General features: G+C 34.6%; 2 protein-coding genes across 2 annotated transcripts; one reads left to right on the top strand and one right to left on the bottom strand.

Annotated features, from left to right (window-relative positions):
- The first annotated feature begins 42 nt into the window (after positions 1–42).
- On the top strand, positions 43–4,292 carry LOC128676137 (uncharacterized). Its single transcript, XM_053756100.2, has 3 exons — positions 43–603; positions 826–1,012; positions 1,378–4,292. Exons 1-3 carry the CDS (start codon positions 43–45, stop codon positions 1,668–1,670), a joined length of 1,041 nt encoding a protein of 346 aa, XP_053612075.1. The 3' UTR covers positions 1,671–4,292.
- DCAF12 (DDB1 and CUL4 associated factor 12) lies at positions 2,102–18,506 on the bottom strand. The gene is made up of 10 exons (XM_053756099.1): positions 18,109–18,506; positions 17,027–17,183; positions 15,088–15,240; positions 14,247–14,368; positions 13,542–13,641; positions 12,234–12,366; positions 11,500–11,657; positions 11,118–11,274; positions 9,468–9,565; positions 2,102–6,181 (listed from the first exon to the last, which is right to left on the bottom strand). The coding sequence occupies exons 1-10, from the start codon at positions 18,204–18,206 to the stop codon at positions 6,029–6,031; spliced, it is 1,329 nt and encodes a 442-aa protein (XP_053612074.1). The 5' UTR covers positions 18,207–18,506; the 3' UTR covers positions 2,102–6,028.
- Between the last annotated feature and the right edge of the window lie 5,133 nt (positions 18,507–23,639).

Raw genomic sequence — 23,639 nt, 5'->3', positions numbered from 1 at the left:
TTTGTATTATATTTTGCTACTTTTATAACTAACTAAACAATCATGTCATATAATCAAAATTATTCTACTTTTCGACCAAATTTTACATTCCACCCTAATGTACCACCACCAAATTTCATTCACCCGCCACCATTTTACATAACTCCAATCATAACACCTCAAACAGATCAAGATTTTGTCAAGAATTTTGAAAATAAACTGTCTACAAGTGCAGCCAAAAAGAAGCTGAACATTTCAATATCAGAAACTCGGGAAAAGCTACGAAATATGCTTATACTGCTGGAAGAAATTAAATCTAAAGAGAAGTATTTATCTAAAAATATATCTACTATGTCCGATGATGAATGGAAGAAGAATATGGAGTATGTGGAATTCAAAAAGGATTCTATGGTTAAAGAATATCTGCCTGGTATTAACAATATGCACTTAGATTTGTTAAGGAAGCTTATTGCGAAGCGGTCAGCTAAGAGATTGCGCTTGAAAAGAGTTCGCTTGGAGAGGAAGAGGGAGAAAGAAGATTTGATAAAGAAATCAGAGGAAAGATCAAGGAAGATTGATGAGAATCTACAGAAAATTAAAGATGACATTGATAAAATGAAACAGGTGATATATTTTTCTTGTTAAAATTCTAATGCTATGAAAGCATGATATCTTGTTCTTGTAACTCTGTATTTGTAGAGTATAAATATATTATACTGTGTTTTAATTTTAAGGATTGCTGTTTTTTTTGCTTATATACGATTTATCTGTATATCTCATGAAAACAAATTCATTCATTAATATTCTCCAATTTATAGATTTCATTGTTAAACTTTACATTTTTAGGAAGAACAAGCAAAGCTTGAGGCAGACATGGTGCTCAAAGAGGTATTACGCAAGAAGACAGATGCTAAGAAGTGTCTGGTGAAGTTGGACGCCCTCTTGAAGCTTCGTGTGGCTCGGGAGAACACTGCCAAGGGCCGCGGGCAGAGCGTTTCTGAATGGGAGGCCAATGTCTTCAAGAATAATATAGGTGAGGTCTTTACTCTTTCAATGTTGATATCCTTCCTAATCCTTATTTTATTCTACTAACATTATAAATGCGAAAGTTTGTGAGGATATGTATGAATGCATATTTGTTACTATTTCACGCAAAATCTACTGGACCAATTATTATGAAATTTGGTACACCGGTAGAATAACCTGGAATAACACATAGGGTTTTTATCTCGAAAGCTCCGGGGCGCAGTTAGTATATTATAAAACCAAGACCTCTCTCATCTGTCTGCTCACAATAAACCAAAAAACTTGCATGGATTTTCAGGTCTAAGGTCACACTCCGCACCACCGCACCAACAAGTGTCCATTGTTTTAATTATATATTATAATTATTTGCAGAAAAACTGAAGACTGTGTGGTGTCAAAGACTGTCATCTTACGAGAAAGAGGAATCCAAACTCCGCGAAAAACTGGAACAGGAGTCCAGTGAACAGCCCACGCTGGCCAGCCAGCAGGAGGCCCGGCTTGTGGAGAACTTGTCCAAGTGGAAAGAGTTCCTCTTCGGAGCTGACGGTGTGCCGCAAGTCGATTTTAGTGGGGATGTTGGCAGTTTCGTCGGCGTTAGGTCTAAATGGGACCAGTTTGTGAGTGACGAAGGGTCGCCTCTGCCAGTCGGCTGGGTTCTCCCATGAAGATTTGACGAGGAATGATTATTTTATTATTTATATTTGGCCTAAGAGTGTTTTCGAATAGAACTTTCACAAAATTTTTAATAATATTTTTTGTTAATGTTGCTGGATCAATGAGATTTTTCGATGTGTTTTGTATAAAAATTCTTTTAAGTTGATTTGGTTTTCTACACGCGTCGCTTTAATTTTATGATAAATGCATTTACCAGTGCTTCTTGCAAATATAAGATTTTTAAATAACTGTCTTTTATTGATTTTTGATTGTTAAGGCTGTATTAAACAAGTTAATTACGGAGAATCTGCCAATCGCACAACACCTGTGAGGTTAGCATGAATATCTTTTACGAAATCATTATTACGATTTTTTAAAATAATTTGAACCAGATAGAAACTTAGTTTTAGATGTCAAGAAAAATAATCCAAAACACTTCTCGGCATATTTAAGTCTTTTATTTGTCATAAGGTCCATATCTGGATATCTGTAGAAATTACATGTAAAAACAAATCGACACGCCTCGCTTACCGTTAACTATAGTAGCCAATTGGAACCCGTTGATCGCCACTGGTAAACTATTAAGTGCCATTTAATACGATAATTATGGAAACATGCCTAGAGTGTAGGTAGTCCAAACAGCGACGCGACACTCTTGGTGCGTTTTAATGAACGAAAATATTATAAACACAAACAGAATCCGCTTCACTAACTAGGATATTTTGACACATTCCTTATGTGTTGTATATTTTTGACACGATGTAGTGACCAGTGACGCACAATGAGTTGGATCAATAATAATAACTAATATGTATCCCCGCTATATATAAGTTTCGTATCACTAAACTTAAGGCTCGTGGTGTCATGGTCTTTGGTTATTTCAAAATGTCAGCATTTTTATTTCTTTCATGTAGATAATAGTCTTATACGTTATGGTATTTCCTATGTCTTCATTTGATCCATAATTCAAACATCGTCAAAAGTAAAATGTTGCTTTATACATTTCGAATATACAAAGACCATGGTCCCAATATTCACGTAGTTGAAACGAGACAGTCTACACATCAGTGTTTGCTGTCTCACTCACGCCAAACAATGAGGTAATACGGCATCACGAACAATGTTGAAGTCGCTATTTGATACAGAAAATTATATTGCAAATTCATATTAAGTACTGGAATAAGGCGTACTTTTATGAATACTTGAGACGTTGACGAAAAAAGACGTCAGAGTCTAGTGAGAATTTACAAACGTACGCGTTAAATAATTGTCTGCAATAAAATTTCCCACTTTCAGTTTGTATGGGTGTGTCAATTTACAACATAACTATTTCAAGTTTTTAAAACTAATTGCCTTAAATAATCTTAGCATTCTCATTCTTAACACACAAAAACACGCATAGCGTATTCTACTAATCGTGCAACACGCATGGAGCGTTTTCTATGTCAAAATTTAAAACAATCAAAATCAATAAATACTTATTTTAGACTTGTACCTAGATCATTTATAAGGGATTTCTGGTTATCCCATAATCCATTCCCTATATGTATATACCACGTCTAAGATAAGCTCTAATAATACAAGGTAATTTATATTTATCAAATAATTTCTTACACAAGAAACTTCATTGTTGAAATGTACAATATGCACATACCATTTTATGTCGAGGGTCTCATTTTGACTGCTGAAAACATACGCGTTTAACATTAAACTTATGCGTCGCGTATTTGCAACAAAATGTAAACCCTTACATAATATAGGATAACATATTGCGAATGGCAGTAGAAGTTAATTATTAATCAAAACAAAATAGTGTTGTAAATTGTACACCATATTTCGCCATAGTAAATCTAAAATATACATCACACGCCAAGCTAACTGCGAACCGAAGCTAAATCGCTAGCAAATCCCCTATATTATTTTTATTTATATTCTCGCACTTAATTGTGATTCTAATGAGCGTTTATATAAATCTTTATGTACAACCCAACCCTAAAATCCTCTAACCAGTATAATTTTATACATTGCATCGTCTCACACCTACCCTGTTATTCCTAAAAAAGCTAAAGTATGTTTTGTCACTATCGCACTCTGCAATATTTGACTTTAACAGAACGAGACAAAACACACGTTTAAAGTGTGTTTTAACTTTTTTTATGAATAACAGGGCAATTTACAAATGAATGTATTTATGTCCCTTTCCAGGATTATAATAACAAAAAGAGACAGCAATACCTTCACCGGCCTAGTGTGCACATAACAGGATGATTACGAACTTGCAAATTTTATATAAACTCTTAATAATTAAGAATCATTTATACAAAATCACTACAAGTAAAAATTATTCCAATGGAAGTAGATCGTTATGCCAATATGGTTATCATAATCACCGTATAATATTATTTATAAGTTACAGTCTGTCTATAGAGGTAGAAAATAATTGAGGCCACTGCTTTTGGTTGACAACATTGTGGTATCAACCAATTTTGACTATTATATATGGTATTACAATGGCAAAAATATGTAGTTCATTAAAATCCGTTTTGTAATACTTATAGACAGTCTGTAGTATTCTTAATATGTACATCACATTATAATTAACATTAATCCATTCATACATGTGTAGCGTTGAACATGCTTTAGATATATTCATTTCACGAATTGGAGATCTCAGAACTATTACATTCTGAGATCTATGCTTTTCGTTACATTATCAAATTTATTTTTATAAATCTTGTTGTTTAATTAGCAAAATTGAAAAATAATTCATGTAAAGATGGAAGTGATCACACATAAAAAGCGATTGATAGGTCTAAACTAAATTAACAAATAGAATACAGTGCAGTGCAACGAAATATCTATATTTGGGTAATATTATGTATGTATTAACCTTTTTATATATATATTTTGGTTTATAATTAATAATGTTGCCAGATATGTTTAAAAAAATGCTCTTTTCATTTCGTATCTTTTTGGTTGCAATGTCCGCGACAACTTTTGTTGGCGCAAAATGCCTCTTTCGCAAAATGTCCCCTAGTCTTATAACGACTGTCTCGTAATGTCCATTTCGCAGAATAGCTCTTTCCCAAAATATCGCCAAAGGGACAACTTTCCACCATTACTTGTTTACGCGTAAATTTGGAACTTTAATATATAAGTTTGCTTTGAAAATTCGTGATTAATTTTATTCAATCCCTGTCGCGGTATTATGCGAAAGATACTTCAGGATTAGAGGACAGTTTGCGGCCGAGGTTTTATTGATCAAGTTTTAAGTATTTAATCTAAAGGTGCGTTTAATTAAACCAAATTAGCGATTGTCATTCTATACATACTATGTCCACTAATGCTGGTGGTTGGTGGGCTCACGATTGTTCACTGATTGGTGGATCAGCCAAAGAAGAATATTCGCTCGTTTGGTATAAACATACTTTGAAACGATCTCTGATAATTTCAAATCACAATATACTCCATATGTAAATTGGTGTTTCATTGTTTTATCAAGTCTATGCTAGCTGACTATTATTTGTGCTTCATTCAGTTCTAATATATTGAAATTATTGTATACTAATGAGGACCAATACAGATTACATCATATATCACGAAAAAGCTTATATAAAAACACCAAGCATATACTATAATTTCTTTCTATTTACAATATTGCAGTTTAAAAACTAAAATATTTATGTTTCGAAATTTAAGTTACAAATAGAAATAAATTGGTTAAAATATAAACGAAAATTTTCGTCATCGAGCGGCGCGTGTTTTGAAAATGGAACTATATTTATTCCTAAACCAGCCAAGTTAAATTAAATTTCGAAGTTATTCCTTCTTTTTATATCCAGTGAAGTATGTAGGTATGTATTTATGTTGTTGGAATCACAGATTACTAATAAAATTGCTTTTTTTTACACTGACAATATGTAACATAAATATCGGTCGACTGCCAGTACATTCAGCCGAAGTAGCTTGGTCGATAATTTAATATTCCATCACGTTATTACACTCGTCAATAATTTATTCACAAAGCTGGTCACAAGTAGTATATGTCTCGATCCAGAAGTTTCAAAGAGAGGCCTTCATTTCGAAACACGATATCGTCTTTGCTCACTTTCACTAGTCACGGGATCTTTCGTATTGTTCCATCGACAGCTATTGCCAAAGACAGTTATGCTATGGACAAGCATCGTCATAGACAACTGTTGTCATAGGTAATTATTATCGTAGACATACAATATGCTGTCAAAGACAAGTATTGCCATAGGTAACAATTATCATAGACAACTATATCCATAGAAAAGTATAGTCATAGACAAGTAGTACTAGTATTAGGCATAGGTAACGAGAGCCAGTGACTGGACACTGACTGTGACTACTGCCAGAGGCCGGCGTAGTTCCCGATGAGGGGCGCGGGCAGCGGGCCGCCGGCCGTGAAGATCCGCGTGCCGGAGTCGTCGTAGCAGTGCGTGTAGATCGCCGGCACGTACTTCACCTGGTTGAACCCGTCCGCCTCCTCGTCCGGGAACTGACACGGTTATAGTCAAACGGTGAGAAATAAATTCACAAATACACTATTATCGGATTTCTATTTTTATAATATATATAAGATATATAATATAATATAATAAAATATTATTTTATTTTCGGCATTGTTTCGGCATTCGACACATTGTCTTTAGATGTAAGTCATTAGTTTCAGTAATATAAATTTATTTATTTCATTTAACAATACATCCAAAACAAGCTTCGTTCAAGAAACATAAATAAGCAGGGTCAACGAACATAAATAAAATCAAAAAACACACCCTATTATATCTATAAGTCCACCCCGTAACGTACCAGGCGCAAGTACCCATTATGCTTGCAGAGTTTCCCCTTTGGATTGCTATAGAAATCCTTTGAGCCAGATAAGACACTGGGTGGTCGACCTTAGTCGACTCAGCAATACGACGACCCAAGTCCCCAATGAAAGTTTTGGCCCCAGTACCCCAGGCACACGTGGTCTCAAATGCAACCGGCACAAAAATCTATATTTTTGTGCCAGTTTAAGGCAGGCATACTTAACGTAATATTGTTAGTGTTATACGTCTAGTAATATTGTTTGTAATGATTGTTTGATGCCAAAATAAAGAGAAAATAATAATAATATCAGCAAACTAATACACTGGTAAACATTTGACATGAAACATAGCCCTTTCACACTCATTTCAATTGAATCGAGTGAAATAGCACATCGTCGATCGCACTCACGTGAATTGATATGTTACCTAGTGTTGGTGGCTTAGTTGGCTGATATAAGAAAAATAATGAAAACCGAAAAAAAAATCAGTTTTCGTTTTAAAAGAAAGTGTACAATATCGAAATATTGAAAAAAGGCTGCATGCAAATTATAATTAAAATATCAATTGATTGAAGTAGGCAAATGGTTTTGATTTGTCAAAATTGTTATTGAATTTAATTTTATAATTTGAAAATAGAATTAGTGAAGGTGGAACTGTTGTGTTCTATGAAATTTACAAAGAAATTATAGTAGAACCGCCTAAATGAGTCCTCGCCCGCGGAGTACAAGGGGTGCGGGGGTACGACGACGAAGGGGAACGAAAGAGGTGCGGGCGGCGGTCGAGCGTAGCGTGTAATACAAGAGGCGAAATGTTACTGGACATTTCTTGAGATATGTGAAGTCATAGTGGTTAGCGGCAAACAGGTGAAGATTTTTATTAAAAAATTAATAATGGCTATACAAAATTTGAATGAAACAACTGTAAACTATACAACGTGTTCCTTTTGTTATCCCATATCTCCATGGTATCAACGAGACCACGTACATGAATTAAATAGCATAAGCATTTTTCGATTATTGTTATTTTCAAATTTTTATTTTTCATACAAAACAATTCGATAAAAATGTGATTTTATGATATATAGGTATGATATGTAGGTAAAAAAAAGGTAATAAAGTTATGTATGTAATATTTATTTATGCAAAATTTATCAAAATTATAAATCAATCACTTATGTCCATAATATCAGTATCACTGGAACTTGATTCTTCACTTTCGAAACAGCCATCATCAGAATCATCAGAATCGTCTTGCACATTAATAATAAAATCAACAACTTCATCTAGTGCTCCATCATGTTTGCAATATTCGTCTTCGATTTTAATCACGTGTTTAACACAATTCTCCCATTTCTCTTTGGGATATTCAGCAAATAATCTCTCTAATATTTCTTTTTTCTGGTCCAAATTAGAGTCGATACTTTTTTGTGCTAATTGTCCTTTGATATCACCCCAGACCAACTCAATGGGGTTCAGGTCTGGGTGATATGGAGGCAAACGCAATACTTCGTGTCCGTTTCTTTTCAATACCTCGTCAATTTTGTAAATATCTTCTGTGAAATGGCTTTTAATTAATTTATATAAGTCATCTTTTCTAAGTTTTTCATCAAAAGGCACGTTATGTCGTCGTAGCCATTCTTGCATAGTTGGCTTGGTAGAAGCCATAGTTGGCTTTTTCTCTTCTCGAACCGAATGATAAGCTGCGTTGTCCATTACTATGACAGAATTTTGCGGTATATTAGGCATGAGCTTTTCATTTATCCATTTACTGAAATTTGCGAAATTCATAGAATCGTGATAATCACCTGTTTTACATTTGGATTTGAATATCACAAGGGCTCCGTCTACAAATCCAATTTGACCTCCACAATGTACGATGATCAAACGGTCCCCTTTACCAATATGAGATAGAACGCCAAGTTCATCCTTTGATTGCCAACATTTTGAAACGTTATGAGACGCGTTTACATAAGTTTCGTCAAGGTATAAAATATGTCTTCTTTCTCTACGATATTTTTTAATAGTATTTAGGTATTTCCACCTCCACGATGTGATATTTGGCTGTTCGATAAGGAGTTTCCTTTTAGATCCGCATTTCTTAAATTTAAAACCTAGATCATGTAATAATAGCCTTAAATATTCCCTGCCGCAGTGTAATATATTCTCTTCTCTAAGTACAGCGTTCAAAGTTTTCAGAGTAGGTATTTTTTTGAAAATTGTGTAAAACTGAGTGACTTTTCTTCTTACCACTCCTTTTGTGAAATCGTCTATTTCCACTCTTTTTCTACGAACCTGTTTTGGTTTTCTTGGTGATTTAAATCTCTCGTTGTCATTTAATGCTTTCCCTTGTTGTACAATTCTAGATACAGTCTTTTCTGATAATCCAGTAACTTCTGCTACAGTTTTATTTAAAGGTATATCTTGTTTATATTCATCAGAATTTGGGTCGAGTTTCTTTTTTCTAAAATATTCATATACGTTAAACGCCATTTGTTTGCACTGACTATTAATTCTATGTCCGAAAACATTTCGACTCATCTTGAGAATGTAATCTCATGTATAACTTTCACAAGGCGTCCGCAACTGTCAACACGTGTGATCGCTAACCGCGTAGCGAGCGAACTGAGTTTTTACAAGAATGCGCCCGCCGCCCGCACCTCTCTCGGTCCCCTTTGTCGTCGTACCCCCGCGCCCCTTGTACTCCGCGGGCGAGGACTCATTTAGGCGGTTCTACTATAGTTTTAAGTAATTTTTTAACATCAATAAGTGATATCATGCTGAGTTGAATATAATTTTGAATTTGAATTTGTCTCTTTCTTTCAACGTCAAATAATTATAAATGAATTATTCTTGAATATATTTATCTATAAAAATGTATAATTTTTAAAAACTTATTTTTATAAGTTTCTTAATATTAAGTAAATAAAAAATCTAGCGAATTTAATAAATTATCAAAATTAAATTGACTCACTACATAGCCTTTAGAAGCCCTGAGGGTCACTGTCTTGGTGGAGTGAACACTGCTCTCCAGATATTTGCCCGCCCGCAAGTCGTAAAACATCAGCAATCCTGGAATAACATACATTTTATTTAAATGTTGATTTAAATTTAAAATGTTTTTGGAAACTGGGAGCTATTTTCCAACATTATCTTTTGTTTTCTAAAAATTAAGAAAAATAATAATGAAAAATAATGACAATAATAATGCAAAAATCAATCAATTGATGTATTTTTGCATTATTATTGTCAAACTAGCAATATTTAATGTAGTAGCGCGGCCTCAACGTATTTATTGTTTTTTTTTATCATGGTGCCCACGGAAGACAGCGTTGTGATACACAGATACACCACGACAAACGCTGACGGGGACCATTTTGGTACACGCAATTGTTATAGGATTTAATGATTCTGTTTTTGTAATGTTCCTTTTGTGCCAAATAAACATTTTTTCTTTCTTTTGTTCTATTTTTATTATATCTATTCATGGCCCAGCACATTTACGTAAAATTCACCTCATCGAGTGAAAATATACGTTGGTTTAGTCGTAAGAAAAAACGAATCCTAAAAACTAAAAAACTAATCCCGACAACTTTGCCACTCCACACATGATCTCCTAATTTTTATTTTACTGTTTTTTATCATTTTATTCATAATTTTTATTTTTATTATAATAATTCATATATTGTGACATTTAAATTTTATTTGTAAAACATGTACGTGATTTGTGATCTTCGAGTGTCTGAATTATACTTCTATTTCGACGAATAAGAATTGTAATTATGAAGTCATGGGAATCGTGTGTGTCATGCTCACTCAAATGGTCAATCTGGTGGAGGCGTCGTGGGCCGGGTCGTGAGGTTCCCTCTATTATGGTTGAGCTACGCGATGCCTGTCCCATGCGTCAACTCGTGACCAGTTCCCTTTGGCAGCACCCGTTCACGAGTTGACGCATATACCATATCATAACCTGTTTTGATATACCTTTTGACTATGTACATTATGTACTTTTATATATTATTAGAAAAAAAAAACATTGTAAGAAACAATAATGGTAAGCCAATCTGGCATGATAGGGACCAACACTGTTCAAATGAGTTTCTTTCGGTATTTCTTCTCAGCAGTGGTCGTTCCGAAATGCCAGTAGTTTGTAGCTTGTGAGAAATAACTATAAATATAAAGATTGACGAGAAAAAGTGCCTGTGAAGATCTAATTTCTGCATAAATGATTTGAATTTTGAATTTGAATTTGAAAAGAAGTTTTATGGAAATTCAATTTTGTTCTAAACAAACGAGTGTGGAAGGAATTTATCACGGCCTTCGTAAACATAATTATGTTAGAAACAATAAATAAATATATGTAATACACAAATAAATAAATTAATAATATATTAATTGTATGTGATTAATTCGGACTGATCGCATTGTGTAATTATATTTAAAAAAAAACTAATAATCACGAAAAGTCATAGAATAAAAGTTGCTTTAATGTACTTACTTGGGTACATCTTTAGGAGGTTTTGCGTTTGATACCTGTAACCTACCTGTTTAAATTCTCGCTATTTTTGCCTAAAGAACAAGGAAATGAACGATAAATATAGTTAGAAAGAGATAGAAAACTCACCAAGACCAGTACCAATAGTAAGCATGTCTCCTCTAAAGCTGGCGGATCTGATTCCGCAGCCGTTGTACCGGGACGTGATCTTCTTGACCGACTGCAGTGTCCTGCAATCCAGCAGCAGCGTGTATGATTTGCAACCGATCGCGTATATGCCATTATCCTAAAACAACACGACAAATCTTATTACGTAGAGAATTAGCGAGGTATTCCTCGAAGTGCACCAAAATTGTTCTACGAACCGCACCAAAAAATTGCGCTCTGAGGAATACTAAAAATATTAAAATTTCATTCTTCGAAACGCACCCACCACTAGATGCGGCGAGTCAGTCAGTGCTTATCTTAGTATAAGGCTGGATTTTTCTGAATGCAATTGATCATGAGTTACCTGCGTGGCCAGACACACCAGATCCTGGCAGGACGGCAGTTTCCTGGACAACGTCTGCCGGAAGGTCTGGCAGTCGAACACGTGGATGTAACCGTTCAGAGTCAGCGCGGCGATCTCCCGCCAACGTTTGTTGAACGTTAGCGCGCGGACTTTCTGTCCTGAGGGGACAAAATTCATTATTAACAACAATACAATAATGTTTTATTGCACAAATTAGTTACATAGTATATACATAATTATAAGACGTCATGATTTTGATACATTGTGCAAAAGACAGCTCTATCGGTGTAAGCAATTCGTTCAACGAGTTCAGTTGACGAAGTGCGGGTTAGCAGCTCACTTCTCACCAACGAATCGATTCGAAGTGACACGCAGCGAACCGATCACATTGCGCCATTGTGACGCAACGACAACCACACCACTCTGCATCTCACTTCGAATCGATTCGATGGTGAGAAATGAAATGCAAACCCACACTACCCCCTCAGTAGTTTGTAGATTTGGTAAATATTATTTAATTCAGAATTTGACGTGAAAAAATACCTGTGTAGACCTAATCTGAATAAATGATTTGATTCTGTCTTTTCGTTGTCGAATGACAGACATGCAAAGAAGAAGAATGCATAAAGTTGCACTGTTTGAGCGCATGCGGCTCGTGTATAATTAGTTTATTGTATTGATTTGTTCTCGTTGTCGGATGTCAGACACGCAAAGAAGAATGCATAAAGTCTCACCACACTTGCACTCCCTGATCGCTTGGGGCTCGATGTAGGCGGCGGCGGCGCCGGGCGCGCGCCACAGCGCCAGCTTGGAGTCGCGGGACCCCGTCACCACGAACTCGTCGTCCAGCCAGCACAGGTCCAATATCTACACAAAAGGTCACAATTTGCAACAAATATCACTTTAGATAATAGAAATATACTAGCCTTTTTTTTTTGTGAATATAATAAGATGAAAAAATTCTGGAATCGAGCGGGAATTGAACCCGCGTCCCTGTGCTCCTGACAGTGCTCTTAAGGGAACAAAATTCAAGAGCACTGTCCCAGATAGACAGGGGCGCCGGGTTCAATTCCAGCCCGATTCCGGATTTTTTTCATGTTTGACGACCTCGGTGGCGCAGTGGTAAAGTGTTTGCCTCTAAACCGAGAGGTCTCGGGTTCGAACCTCGGTCGAGTCATGATGAAAAATGATTTTCTGATTGCCGCGGGTCTTGGATGTTTATCTATATATGTATTTGTTATAAAATATAGTATCGTTGAGTTAGTATCCCATAACACAAGTAGTATCCCATAACACAAGTAGTATCCCATAACTCTAATATCCCATAACTCGAACTTACTTAAGGGCTAGCTAAATCTGTGTGATTTGTCCCAATATATTTATATTTCTATTTATTATTTATTTATATTACTATTATTATCATCAAAAATAAGTAAAAAGCACGCGTGACATGTATAACAAATCAATTTAAATATACTAGCTTTTATCCGCGTGATTTTCCCTTCAGTGAAATATTTACACTATTACTACTAATCTGATTTCCCGACAGAAACTCTGAACTCCTTTTTCACCTTAGAGGATGAATTTTGAAAAATCCTTTCTTAGTACGTCCCTACCTACATGTAAATTTGAAGTTTCTCGACCCAGCGGTTTGGGCTGTGCTTTGATATATATATATATATATATAAAGATAGATAAAATCATTGTAATAATTCATAGATTGTAACAATGCAGCGACGATAATTATACGAAGATTTAAAGTTGTTTAGAAAGTTTATTTAAAAACATCATAAAAACGAATTCAAACATCGTAAAAAAAAAACTAAAATTTTGTAACAACTTTTTTTAAACGCAATATGGAAAAACTGCCAAAAAAAACTTAGCTTTTCTTTGGTCTGACATATTACTCTATAGCGACGTCACGTTTTAGTGTTCTGTAAAACAAACATAGCTTTTTTCCTCTAAGATTATCACTCTATCGTGACGTCACGTTTGAGTGTCATTTAGTTTGGAGTGTTAGGACATGTTGAGGAATATCTCACCCAGTCTTTATGCGCCTCTCCCACACAAACAGGGTCGAGCGTGGGTAGGCTGTATATGGCCAACTCGCAAGAATTCCGCGCCCCAGTCGCCAGCATCGTCCTGAACGAAACATGCACAAATTAATAAATAATACAATTATTTATAACATGAAGACAAAAAATCCTTGCATATTATAAAACAAAGTCCTCCACCGCGCCTGTTTGTATGTCTGTTCGCGACAAACTCAAAAACTACTGCACGGATTTTCGTGCGGTTTTCACCAATGGATAGAGTGATTCCTGAGGAAGGTTTAGGGGTATAATTTATTATGTTTCCCGGGACGGGCTGCTAGTTAAAAATATAACATTGATTTCAACTTCTCATACTTTCAGAGCTTCACAAGTTTACTTTTATGTATCATAAAGACTCTAGATATCTCTGAAAGCGTTCCTGTGGGAATATCAAGTGGTATTGTTATCTAAAGCGGTGGTGGTGTAATGGTTAAGACGTCCGCCTGTGGATCGAAAGTTCCCAGGTTCGAATCCTACTCGTGCCACATGAGTTGGTATACCAATCTCTTTTCATCGACCACCACATGCCTTCGGTGAAGGAAAACATCGTGAGGAAACCTGCACACTGGTTGATTATTATTAACTCGTGTGTGAAATGGAGAAGGTAATGGTAAACCAGTCCATGAATAATGTCGGAGGAGCCTCAGACAGCACCTGGAGGGGTTGATCTGCAGCGCGTGTATCCCGGTCTGGTGGTCGGCGCCGGGCCACGCCGCGCGCGGCCGCAATGTCGGGATCGCGTCCAGCGACCGCGTGCGCACGTCGTACACCATCAACTAGATTGTACACACAAAATCCATACTAATATTATAAATTCTCTATTCAATATAGCATGATATAGGTACGTCACTTATTAACGTAAAAAAAATACTTAAACTAAGTCTATATTTTATTGAATAAACTCAAAAACTAGCTAGCCTATATAACTCAAAAACGAATAAACTAATAATTAACTTAATAAACACAAAAACGACTGGACCGATTTGGATGAAATTTAACATAGAAACGGAAGAAACCTTCAAAAGTAACATAGGTTAACTTTTTATTATGGTTCTACGAAACAGAGAATGACCTCTAGTAATTAACAAATATATAGAATCAATTCCACAGATTGAGTTAGCCCCATTAAAGTAAGTTCGAAACTCATGTTATGGGATACTAACTCAACGATACTATATTCTATAACATATATGTATACATTATAGATAAACATACGAGACCCAGGTCAATCTGAAAAAAAAAATTTAATTTTCCATGTTGACCTGACCGGAGATCGAACCCGGGAATATTACAAATACGAAAGTAAGTTTGTTCGTTTGTTACCTCTTCACGCTTTATCTGCTCAACCAATAATCTTGAAATTTTGTGCACATATAATTTGAAATATGGAGAAGGACATAAAGTACCTTTCATCCCGGAAAAATAAATGTTCCCGTGGGAAATTCACGCGGGCAACAACTAGTATTAGTTTATATAAAAAACGCAGAAGCCTCACCTTATTGCACTTAGTACCGAAGACCACCTGCCTGTCCGAGAGCCACTGAGAACAGAACACCTTGTTCATGTTCCCGAGGTTGACTGGCGTTTCGCGGAACATGTCATGTGTGAGCATATGCCGCGTCGCGTACGACGGCTCCACCGACCGCGCCTGTGAGCAAATTATCAATTAGTAGTAGTGAACCAGCGACTATTTACCTCCATCTAGTGGCAGGTCACTTACACTATAGGAAACTTAACTCCACCACCAGTGTGCAGGTTTCCTCACGATGTTTTCCTTCACCGGAAGCAAGCGGTGATCGATGAAAACTACTATAATGAATCAGATTGGTATACAAACACATATGGCACGAGTACGATACGAACCTGAGACCTTTCGATCCACAGGCAGGTGTCTTAACCATTACACCGCTTCAATTAAATGTATAAAAGTTGTGATGTGCAATCTGGTTAATTATTGACTTGTGTGTGAAATGGAATGTGTGAAGGCAATGTTTTATTTTTAATGCAATTTAAATGAAAGAATATAATGTGAAAATCTTGTAAAAAGCTTATAAAATAAACAATATTACACAAAATGCAGATATTTAAATTATTATTAATATTTTATAATTTTGTGTCTGAAACAACAGGATAATATTGCTATATTATTCATGTTGTTATTATTATTTTTGTGTTTCTTTTTTTCAGCATGAGCTGGTATTATCATATAATTTACGGGCGTAAACCAAGTAAATGATAAGTTTTTATCTATTTTACGATCCCAGGTCAGTCTGTCCGTTTTCGTCCATTTGGAGAAACTTACGGACAATACGACATGTATTTAAGATGGCGGCTTTTTGCATAGGTATGTAAGTAGAGGGTCTCAGATCAAGAAGTTGGAGGCTATGGTGTAAATACTTAGGAATGATTATTATCCATTCGTAATAATGTTATTTATATTACATTGCGATAATCTTATATTATGATAATATTTTGCATTTGACTCTGCAATAACTCAAGGGCATCTAAATTTAGTGTATTTAAGATAAGATTCTTACATTGTTTCTACAACATAGCCTAGGATTAGAGATAGGCTTCTCATAATATTTGTTTTGTTACAAACTGTAAAGCTATAACAAAAACGTAAATTTAACTAGCCAATTTATAGATTGTAATAAAAATAATAAATACATAGGGACTTTTATGGAATTTTGAGTAATAATTGTAAGTATCCCATAACGAGTATAGTAGTAATTAACAGCTTTTAAAGGAAGTTTCAAGTATGCCGCAGCTACAATCTGGAACAATTTACCTTCCCCTCTTCGTAATTTGTCATCTGTTACAAAATTCCGTAAATGCATCAAAGAGTTTACTTTATTGCGGCAAATTGAGGGCAATACATTGAATTATTTTTAGTTTCATATTTATACAGTATTTGATCAGTCATCTCATTTTAACCAGTTCCCCGAGACCCCTTTTGAGTTTAGGGTCTTGATTAACTGATAGCCCTAAGTTGATCTACAAAGGTACAGCTTTGCAGAAATTAGGTAAATTTATAGTTAACACATTTGGCTTTCGCAGATGCTCAATGAGCCACAATAATAGTTTTTATAAATAAATAAATATGTATGGGCAAAACACCCAGATTGAGTTGGCCGCAAACTAAGGTAGAGACTTGTGTTATGGGTTACTAACTCAACATACTATAATCTATAACATATACATATATATATAGATAAACATCCAAGACCCAAGTCAATCTGAAAAAGTTCATTTTCCATGTTGACCTGATCGGGGATCGAACCTGGGACTGCCAGTGTAGCAGTCCAGCATGATGACCATTATAGGTCACAGAGGTCGTCAGTTTAATCATTTAGCCCGCATAGCTCTAGGTAGCCCGTGGTCGGTTCTAATCTATCATAACAAGGAGAGTGAGAGACTACAAAAGATCTCACCTCTTTCGCGAGTATCTCCCTGGAGCGCACATAATCCACAAAATTGTACGAGGTGCTGAGGATCTGATGCTGCTGAGTGGGAGTCTCCTCTTCGCTGTCGCTGTCTGAGTAGCATACAAAGTCTTCTGGTTTGTCCGGCTTTCTCTGCTGTTCTAATCTGAAATGTTATTTATAAATTTACATATTTTGCCTCATTATTATAACCATCTTTTGCCTGGGGCTCTATCATCAATTAGTTTGTTTCTGTTAGAATCCGTATTTTGATTTCATAGTACTATTTATAGATATTTCAATACCAGAAAAGTTCTCCATTATAAAAACTTCTCCATCCAGAAAAAAATCTCATATTTTCATTTGAAAATAAATGATATTTTCTTTCAATGAGGGTAGTTCAAAAACTATATGCAGTTTTAATGTTTTAAAGCTTCTGGCTGAGCTTAACAAGTTATTCATCATATCAAAAAATTGGCAGCACCAAAAAAATTTTTTACTTTCAAGATATGTGTACTTGATGTAAACTTGAGAACTTCTCAAAATTAAAAATCATAAAAGCAGTCTTTAGTGGAAAAATCTACAATATGATATATGTATGCAAAGTGTGGACACTTATTATATCCAACACAGAATGGAAAGTTAATTTATAACAAGCTTTATCTGTTGAATCTGTCTTATCATTGAAAGGTTCTAAATGCCTAGGCTTATAATAAACATACACCAAATATAATAGACAAATGATAAAAATCGTGTGCGCACTTGTCAAATAAAACTGACCTCAAAACTATTTTTAAGGCAAATAACTACCATTTTCACATATTAAAATTCATATTGGCTATTGTACGAAAGTAGTACATAATAGCAAAAATATTTGCTAAATTGCTCCCATATAGTGTTGTTGACCTAATTTGTTATTGTTGTTCGATAAACAAAACCCTTAAAATAGTCACAAGGGTATTTTAACAATGGTTGTGAAATTACAAAGTAATAATTATAATGTCCTACTTACAAAAACAAGTTTATCCTTCACAGAAATATGTAAGCGTGTTAAAAAGGCAATAAACCTATTTCGTCACACATAAGCTTACCTCAGTGCTCTGGCTTTAGCCCTTCTTTCTTTTATTCTACTTGGTATATAACATGAGGGATATCTGCCCTCGACGGCACGCCTGACGGTCTGCGCCATTTTCGAGGCAGAAAAATGTAGGAACTAAAAAATTCGCCGAAGTACGCTCGGTCAACTAGTCACTTTCGTTTTGTCCTGTTGTATGTTAATCCATAACGCGAAGACATCTTTCATTCGAATGGAGTCCGGATGCACATCACTGTTTGGTCCCGTCATTAATCAACCTCTCATTTCACTCGTTTATTAACACTAATTATTTAATTATCTATTATAAATTATTGCATTATAGCTTTAGTTTTCTAAATATTTTACAAAAATACACGGTGACGGTAAGCTGGCCGAGTCTGTCAGTCATTGCCATTTGTCAGTGTTGCCAATGAAAAAAATAGTGACGCCCGTTTAAAGAAAAGTGCTGAAATCGAGAAAATCGCAAAAGTTAAAAATAAAAACCGGTATATACAATGTTCTAACATTTGTGTATCAAAATTAAAACTAATTAAGGTAAGATAGTAAGATTCAAACCTTATAGGGCGTATTACTGCACATTTATCCCGCCAGAGTACAGCACTGTATGTTAGGTACACAAAAGCTTTGCCGCCTTTTGCTAAGTCGATTAAAACGTTTATTTTAGAGTACTTTATTAATCCTTTCATTATGTAAGCATTCATTTGTGAAAATATACAACAATGTAGCATATTCGAGTGTCGAAATATTGAGAAAAATCGTTTTCCATAAGATAAAAAACTTAGAAGACTATGGGATACGCCTCACGTTGTAAAATTTTCGAGCCAGGAAACGGTCGAAAAAAGCTCGGAACACTTCACACGAAAACTTATTAAAATATGGACTTCATACAGATAAGATCTTCAATAAAAATCAAGTTTATATCAGTTTATGACCACAGTTGACCAAATCTAAAATAGTGTTATTATTTTCAGGATATTCCACTAAATCTAAAGGAAAAAGGAAGGACTCGCACCACGATTGCGTAGAAGTTACTTTTGGTCGTAAATCTGCAACAATATTGAAAATGGGCGCTTTTTGCATTGCAATGTTTGTGTACCTTAGTTGTACCAGTAGCGCCATCTACGCTGAGCTTTACTTAATATGCCCTATTAAAGCTAAATCTCTTAAATTTAAACGTAAAACCACAGATATGAAAACACTGTGCAAATAACTGACGTCTTCCGGCCATTATTAAAGACAAATGAAAATTAAAGACGTTTGCGCGCGTAATTTGAAAATTGAAGAGAACCTTTGTAGGTTGGGTAACCTAACCTAACCTAACGTAAAATAAGTACCTAGATAAACCTATGCAAAGGAAAAATATTTATGTATACAACGGTGAACTTATCCCTTATGTAGAATCTCAGTGTACCAGCGTTAGGTTGAGAGGCCTACGTATAGATTAGCAGGCAGAACCATAGTTAGAATTAGTAACGTTACAAAACAAATAAATTTTGCCACAATTCTATTTTTTGAGATTTTTATTGAGTAATCCACAAGAGAGAAATCAATGTTTTCAAGTACTTATTCAAAAGAAAATACCCAATGTTTTTATCACTCACTGTTTCTAAGCAAACAAGACAACAAACTGTAAAATGAAGTACCTAGGTAATAAGTATTCTTACTTAAAAAGTCAAAACTCTGCAACTATATATTTATGCTAAGTGGTTTCCAGCTAAGGAAGAGATTGCGCATCCATTTCTAGCCGTCACATTATGTAAATTGTACTGAGAATGCAATCCTGTGATAAAATATTGCATTGTACCTAACTGTTATTTGTAATTTTTAAGTTAAATTATTTACACGAAACAATGATACCAACATTGCAATCAAATAATTGCTTCCCAGTTGCGTATCCTATGTCCTTCTAAGTCTCAAATTACATGTAACTATAACTATACACTAAGTATGCAAAATTTTCAAGAATGTTGTGTGTGAAGAGGTAACAAACAAAAATACTTTCGCATTTATAATATTAGGATTAGGATTCGATTAATAAATTCATGTGCCATTACTATACTGGATGTACTGTTGTATAATCTGTGCATACGCCAACTATTTTGGTTGATTTTCAAATTCAAATTCAAATCATTTATTCAGAAATTAGACCCTCAAAGGCACTTTTTCTCGTCAATTTTTATATTTATAGTTATTTCTCACAAGCTACAAACTACTGGCATTTCGGAACGACCACTGCTGAGAAGAAATGCCGAAAGAAACTCATTTGAACAGTGTTGGTCCCTATCATGCCATTTCCAATAATATATAAAAGTACATAATGTACATAGTCAAAAGGTATATCAAAACAGGTTATGCTTGTGATCCGAGTGCTGGATTATAATATATAGATATCTTACCCTGCATGGAGTCAAGAGATTAAACTACTCTTGATTAGACGAGCACTCTTGATTATACTGTGCTTACGACCTCCTATGAATTTTAGGCAAGATTCATACATATTGGAGCCAAAGACATAAACATTATTGCACACTGCAGTCACGAAGTGGACAGCGGTCAGTGACTTGCTGCTATGCGGTTTTGAACTATGTATTTTCTGTGCTATAAAGTGGAAATGGGCGGGTCGCATAAGTCGTAGGGAAGATTTGGCTAGAAACTGTTAGATTTGAGACCAACGAAACACACAGTAATCGAGGAAAGTTCGTTGAAGCTGATAACAACACTATGGTTGTAGGTCCGAGGAGAAAAGCCAAAAACTAAAATTGCTGGGAATTATTCCACTTAAAGCATCTGGCTTAAACACTCAGGTGCTTTAAGTCTAGGAGTTGAAGTACCTAGATGACTGGTGCTTTAGTTGGGTTGTTGGGTGGACTGATTTTGTGTGTGAACTCAATGACGTGACGTCCATTTTAAAGCAAAATGAGTGGTGAAGCAAAATTAGTGCTTTTTTTAAAAAAAAATCAAGTTAACTTAAGACACTTAGCCTCAGGTGCTTTAAGCATAACATAAAGGGGACTTAAAGCACCTGGGTGATTTATTTAGGTGCTTTATATAATAATGACGTGCTGAATAATTCTAAATTGGAGTGCAGTGCATTGAGATATTCTAGTATGTATGTAATGGGCTGTGCAATTAAACTGAAAGAAAATTTGAATTTTGAATTTTTTTGAATTTGAAAAATGAAGCGTGTTAGTGTACTTAATGGTTAAGACGCCGCCTGTGGATCGAAATCAAATCAAATCAAATCAAAAATATTTATTTGTAAATACAGGTATAAAAGTGTTGTTAATAAACATAGAAAGTGCTCTGTATTCTGCCTAGTGGCGTACAAAATATAAAAGACAACATTATTTAAAATAATCAAGTTAAATGTAATGTACTCAGAAACTTAGAGCTTGTCCTCCAAGAAATCCTCTAGTTTGTAATAACATTTCTCAACAAGTAGCTTATGAAGGTCTTTCTTAAATATTTTTAAACTTGCTGATTTTAAAGAGTTAGGTAAGTTATTGTATATTTCAGGTGCTCTTCTAAATACGCTTTTATGCATCAAAGCTGTATTACAGACAGCTAACGCTATTTTGGTTGAATTATTACGAGCCCGCGTATAAAACGAGAATTTATCTTTGTGTGTATGCACAAAAACAGCACACTCAAATATATACATGCAGGGTAATGTTAATAACTTAAATTTTTTAAAAAATGGCACGCACGTGTCTGTTTGTTGGAGTTGGAAAATAGATCGGATGCAACGTTTTTGAGCCTTGAAAATAAATTCTTTTTCAGTGGCATTACCCCAGAACATAACACCATATCGTAATGTTGAATTGACGTAGGCGTGATAAGCCGTAAGAACAGTATTAAGATTAACTATTTTTTGAAGTCTAAAGAGAGCATAAGAGAATTGTCTCAAACGTTTGCACAGATAATCGATTTGTGATTTCCAATTTAATTTATTGTCAATATACAGTCCTAGGAATTTGGTAACTTCAATTTCAGAGATATTTTGATTAATGAATGGAATGTCAATTTTTTTATTATTCTTATGTCTCTGTTTAAAATTTATTAATTTAGTCTTGTTAATATTTAATTTTAATTTATTATTATTCAGCCAATTAGTTATTAATGTCAAGGTATGTATGATTTCCGAATTTGTGCTTTCAATATTATCACTTTTAAATAATATAGTGCTATCGTCCGCAAAGAGTGTAACATGGTGTTTTGTTATTAGAGGGAGATCATTGATATAAATCAAAAACAGCAATGGGCCCAAAACACTACCCTGTGGGACACCTCTAGGAACCTTTCTGCAATCAGAGTAATATTTTGACTCCGTTTTTGTCCTCACACAAATTCTGTCAATTTGCGTTATTTGTTGTCTATCTGTGAGATAAGATTTGATAAGTTGGTAAGCATTGCCTCTAATACCATAATGATATAACTTATCCAACAGAATACTATGGTCGACACGATCGAACGCCAATGACATGTCCATAAACAATCCTATACAGGGCCTCCTTTTATCAACTTCAGTCATTGTTTTGTATAAAAAGTCGTAAATAGCAAGGTTTATAGATTTATTAGGTCTAAACCCATATTGCTGCTGTGAGAATACATCATTCGACTCAAAAAAATCATAAAATTGCTTGTTTATTACCTTTTCAATAATTTTGGAAAAGATCGATCCTAAAGCTAATGGTCTATAATTGCTTACCAGATATTTTTCATTTTTCTTAAATAAAGGTCTTACTAATGATATTTTTAGTTTATTTGGAAATTCACCTTTTTGTATAATAATATTGATAACGTGGCTTAGTACTGCGCTAATGATGTGAGCGACATCTTTGATAACCATGGTACATATCTGGTCGAATCCGGTACAATTAGTATTTTTTAATGTCATAATTATTTCATAAATATCAATCGGAATTGTTGGAGTCAAAAAAAATTGTATTTAAATTGTTAAATTTTATACTTGTATTATTATAATTATTACCCATATTTTCATCCGGTTTTGTTACATTAATAAAGTAATCATTGAATGCATTTGCTATTAGCATGGGATCCGTAATTATTTTGTTGTCTACGTGTATTTCCTCAATATTCTCTTTCGGGAAGTTAGTTTTATTCTGATTTATAATGTTCCAAGTGGCTTTACTTTTATTTTTCGATTGTCGTATATAATAATCATTTTGAGATTTTTGTGTCAACATAATTATACGTTTAAAACGTTTTGTATAGGCTCGTAGAACGGTTGCATTCTCTCTTGTTGGATTCTTTCTATAATTCCACAGTAAACTTCGTTTACGTTTGCTACAAATCTTAATACCTTTACTTATCCATCTAGGTCGCTTTTGGGTACATTGTTTCATTCGAATCAGTGGGAAACAAAGGTCATATATTAATTTAAATAAGTCATAAAATTCGTTGAATGCTACATTTGGGTCGTTTGACTCGTAAGTACTCAAAAAGCTTAATTGACCGATGTATTTAATAAAAATTGACCGATTATATTTAGAAAAATCTCGTTTT

Source organism: Plodia interpunctella, chromosome 15 (genome assembly GCF_027563975.2).
Source record: "Plodia interpunctella isolate USDA-ARS_2022_Savannah chromosome 15, ilPloInte3.2, whole genome shotgun sequence".
NCBI lineage: Eukaryota > Metazoa > Arthropoda > Insecta > Lepidoptera > Pyralidae > Plodia > Plodia interpunctella.
The sequence above is the reverse complement of the archived record's forward strand: the minus strand, read 5'-3'. Positions and strand labels throughout refer to the sequence as shown.

Excerpts from the sequence above, each read along its gene's own strand:
- LOC128676137 (XM_053756100.2), top strand. The coding sequence starts at position 43 with ATGTCATATAATCAAAATTATTCTACTTTTCGACCAAATTTTACATTC. Across the intron at positions 604-825 it reads ACATTGATAAAATGAAACAG|GAAGAACAAGCAAAGCTTGA; the intron begins GTGATATATTTT and ends TTACATTTTTAG. Across the intron at positions 1,013-1,377 it reads TGTCTTCAAGAATAATATAG|AAAAACTGAAGACTGTGTGG; the intron begins GTGAGGTCTTTA and ends AATTATTTGCAG.
- DCAF12 (XM_053756099.1), bottom strand. The coding sequence starts at position 18,206 with ATGGCGCAGACCGTCAGGCGTGCCGTCGAGGGCAGATATCCCTCATGT. Across the intron at positions 17,184-18,108 it reads GCTAAAGCCAGAGCACTGAG|ATTAGAACAGCAGAGAAAGC; the intron begins GTAAGCTTATGT and ends ATAACATTTCAG. Across the intron at positions 11,275-11,499 it reads TGGTGTGTCTGGCCACGCAG|GATAATGGCATATACGCGAT; the intron begins GTAACTCATGAT and ends GTGTTGTTTTAG.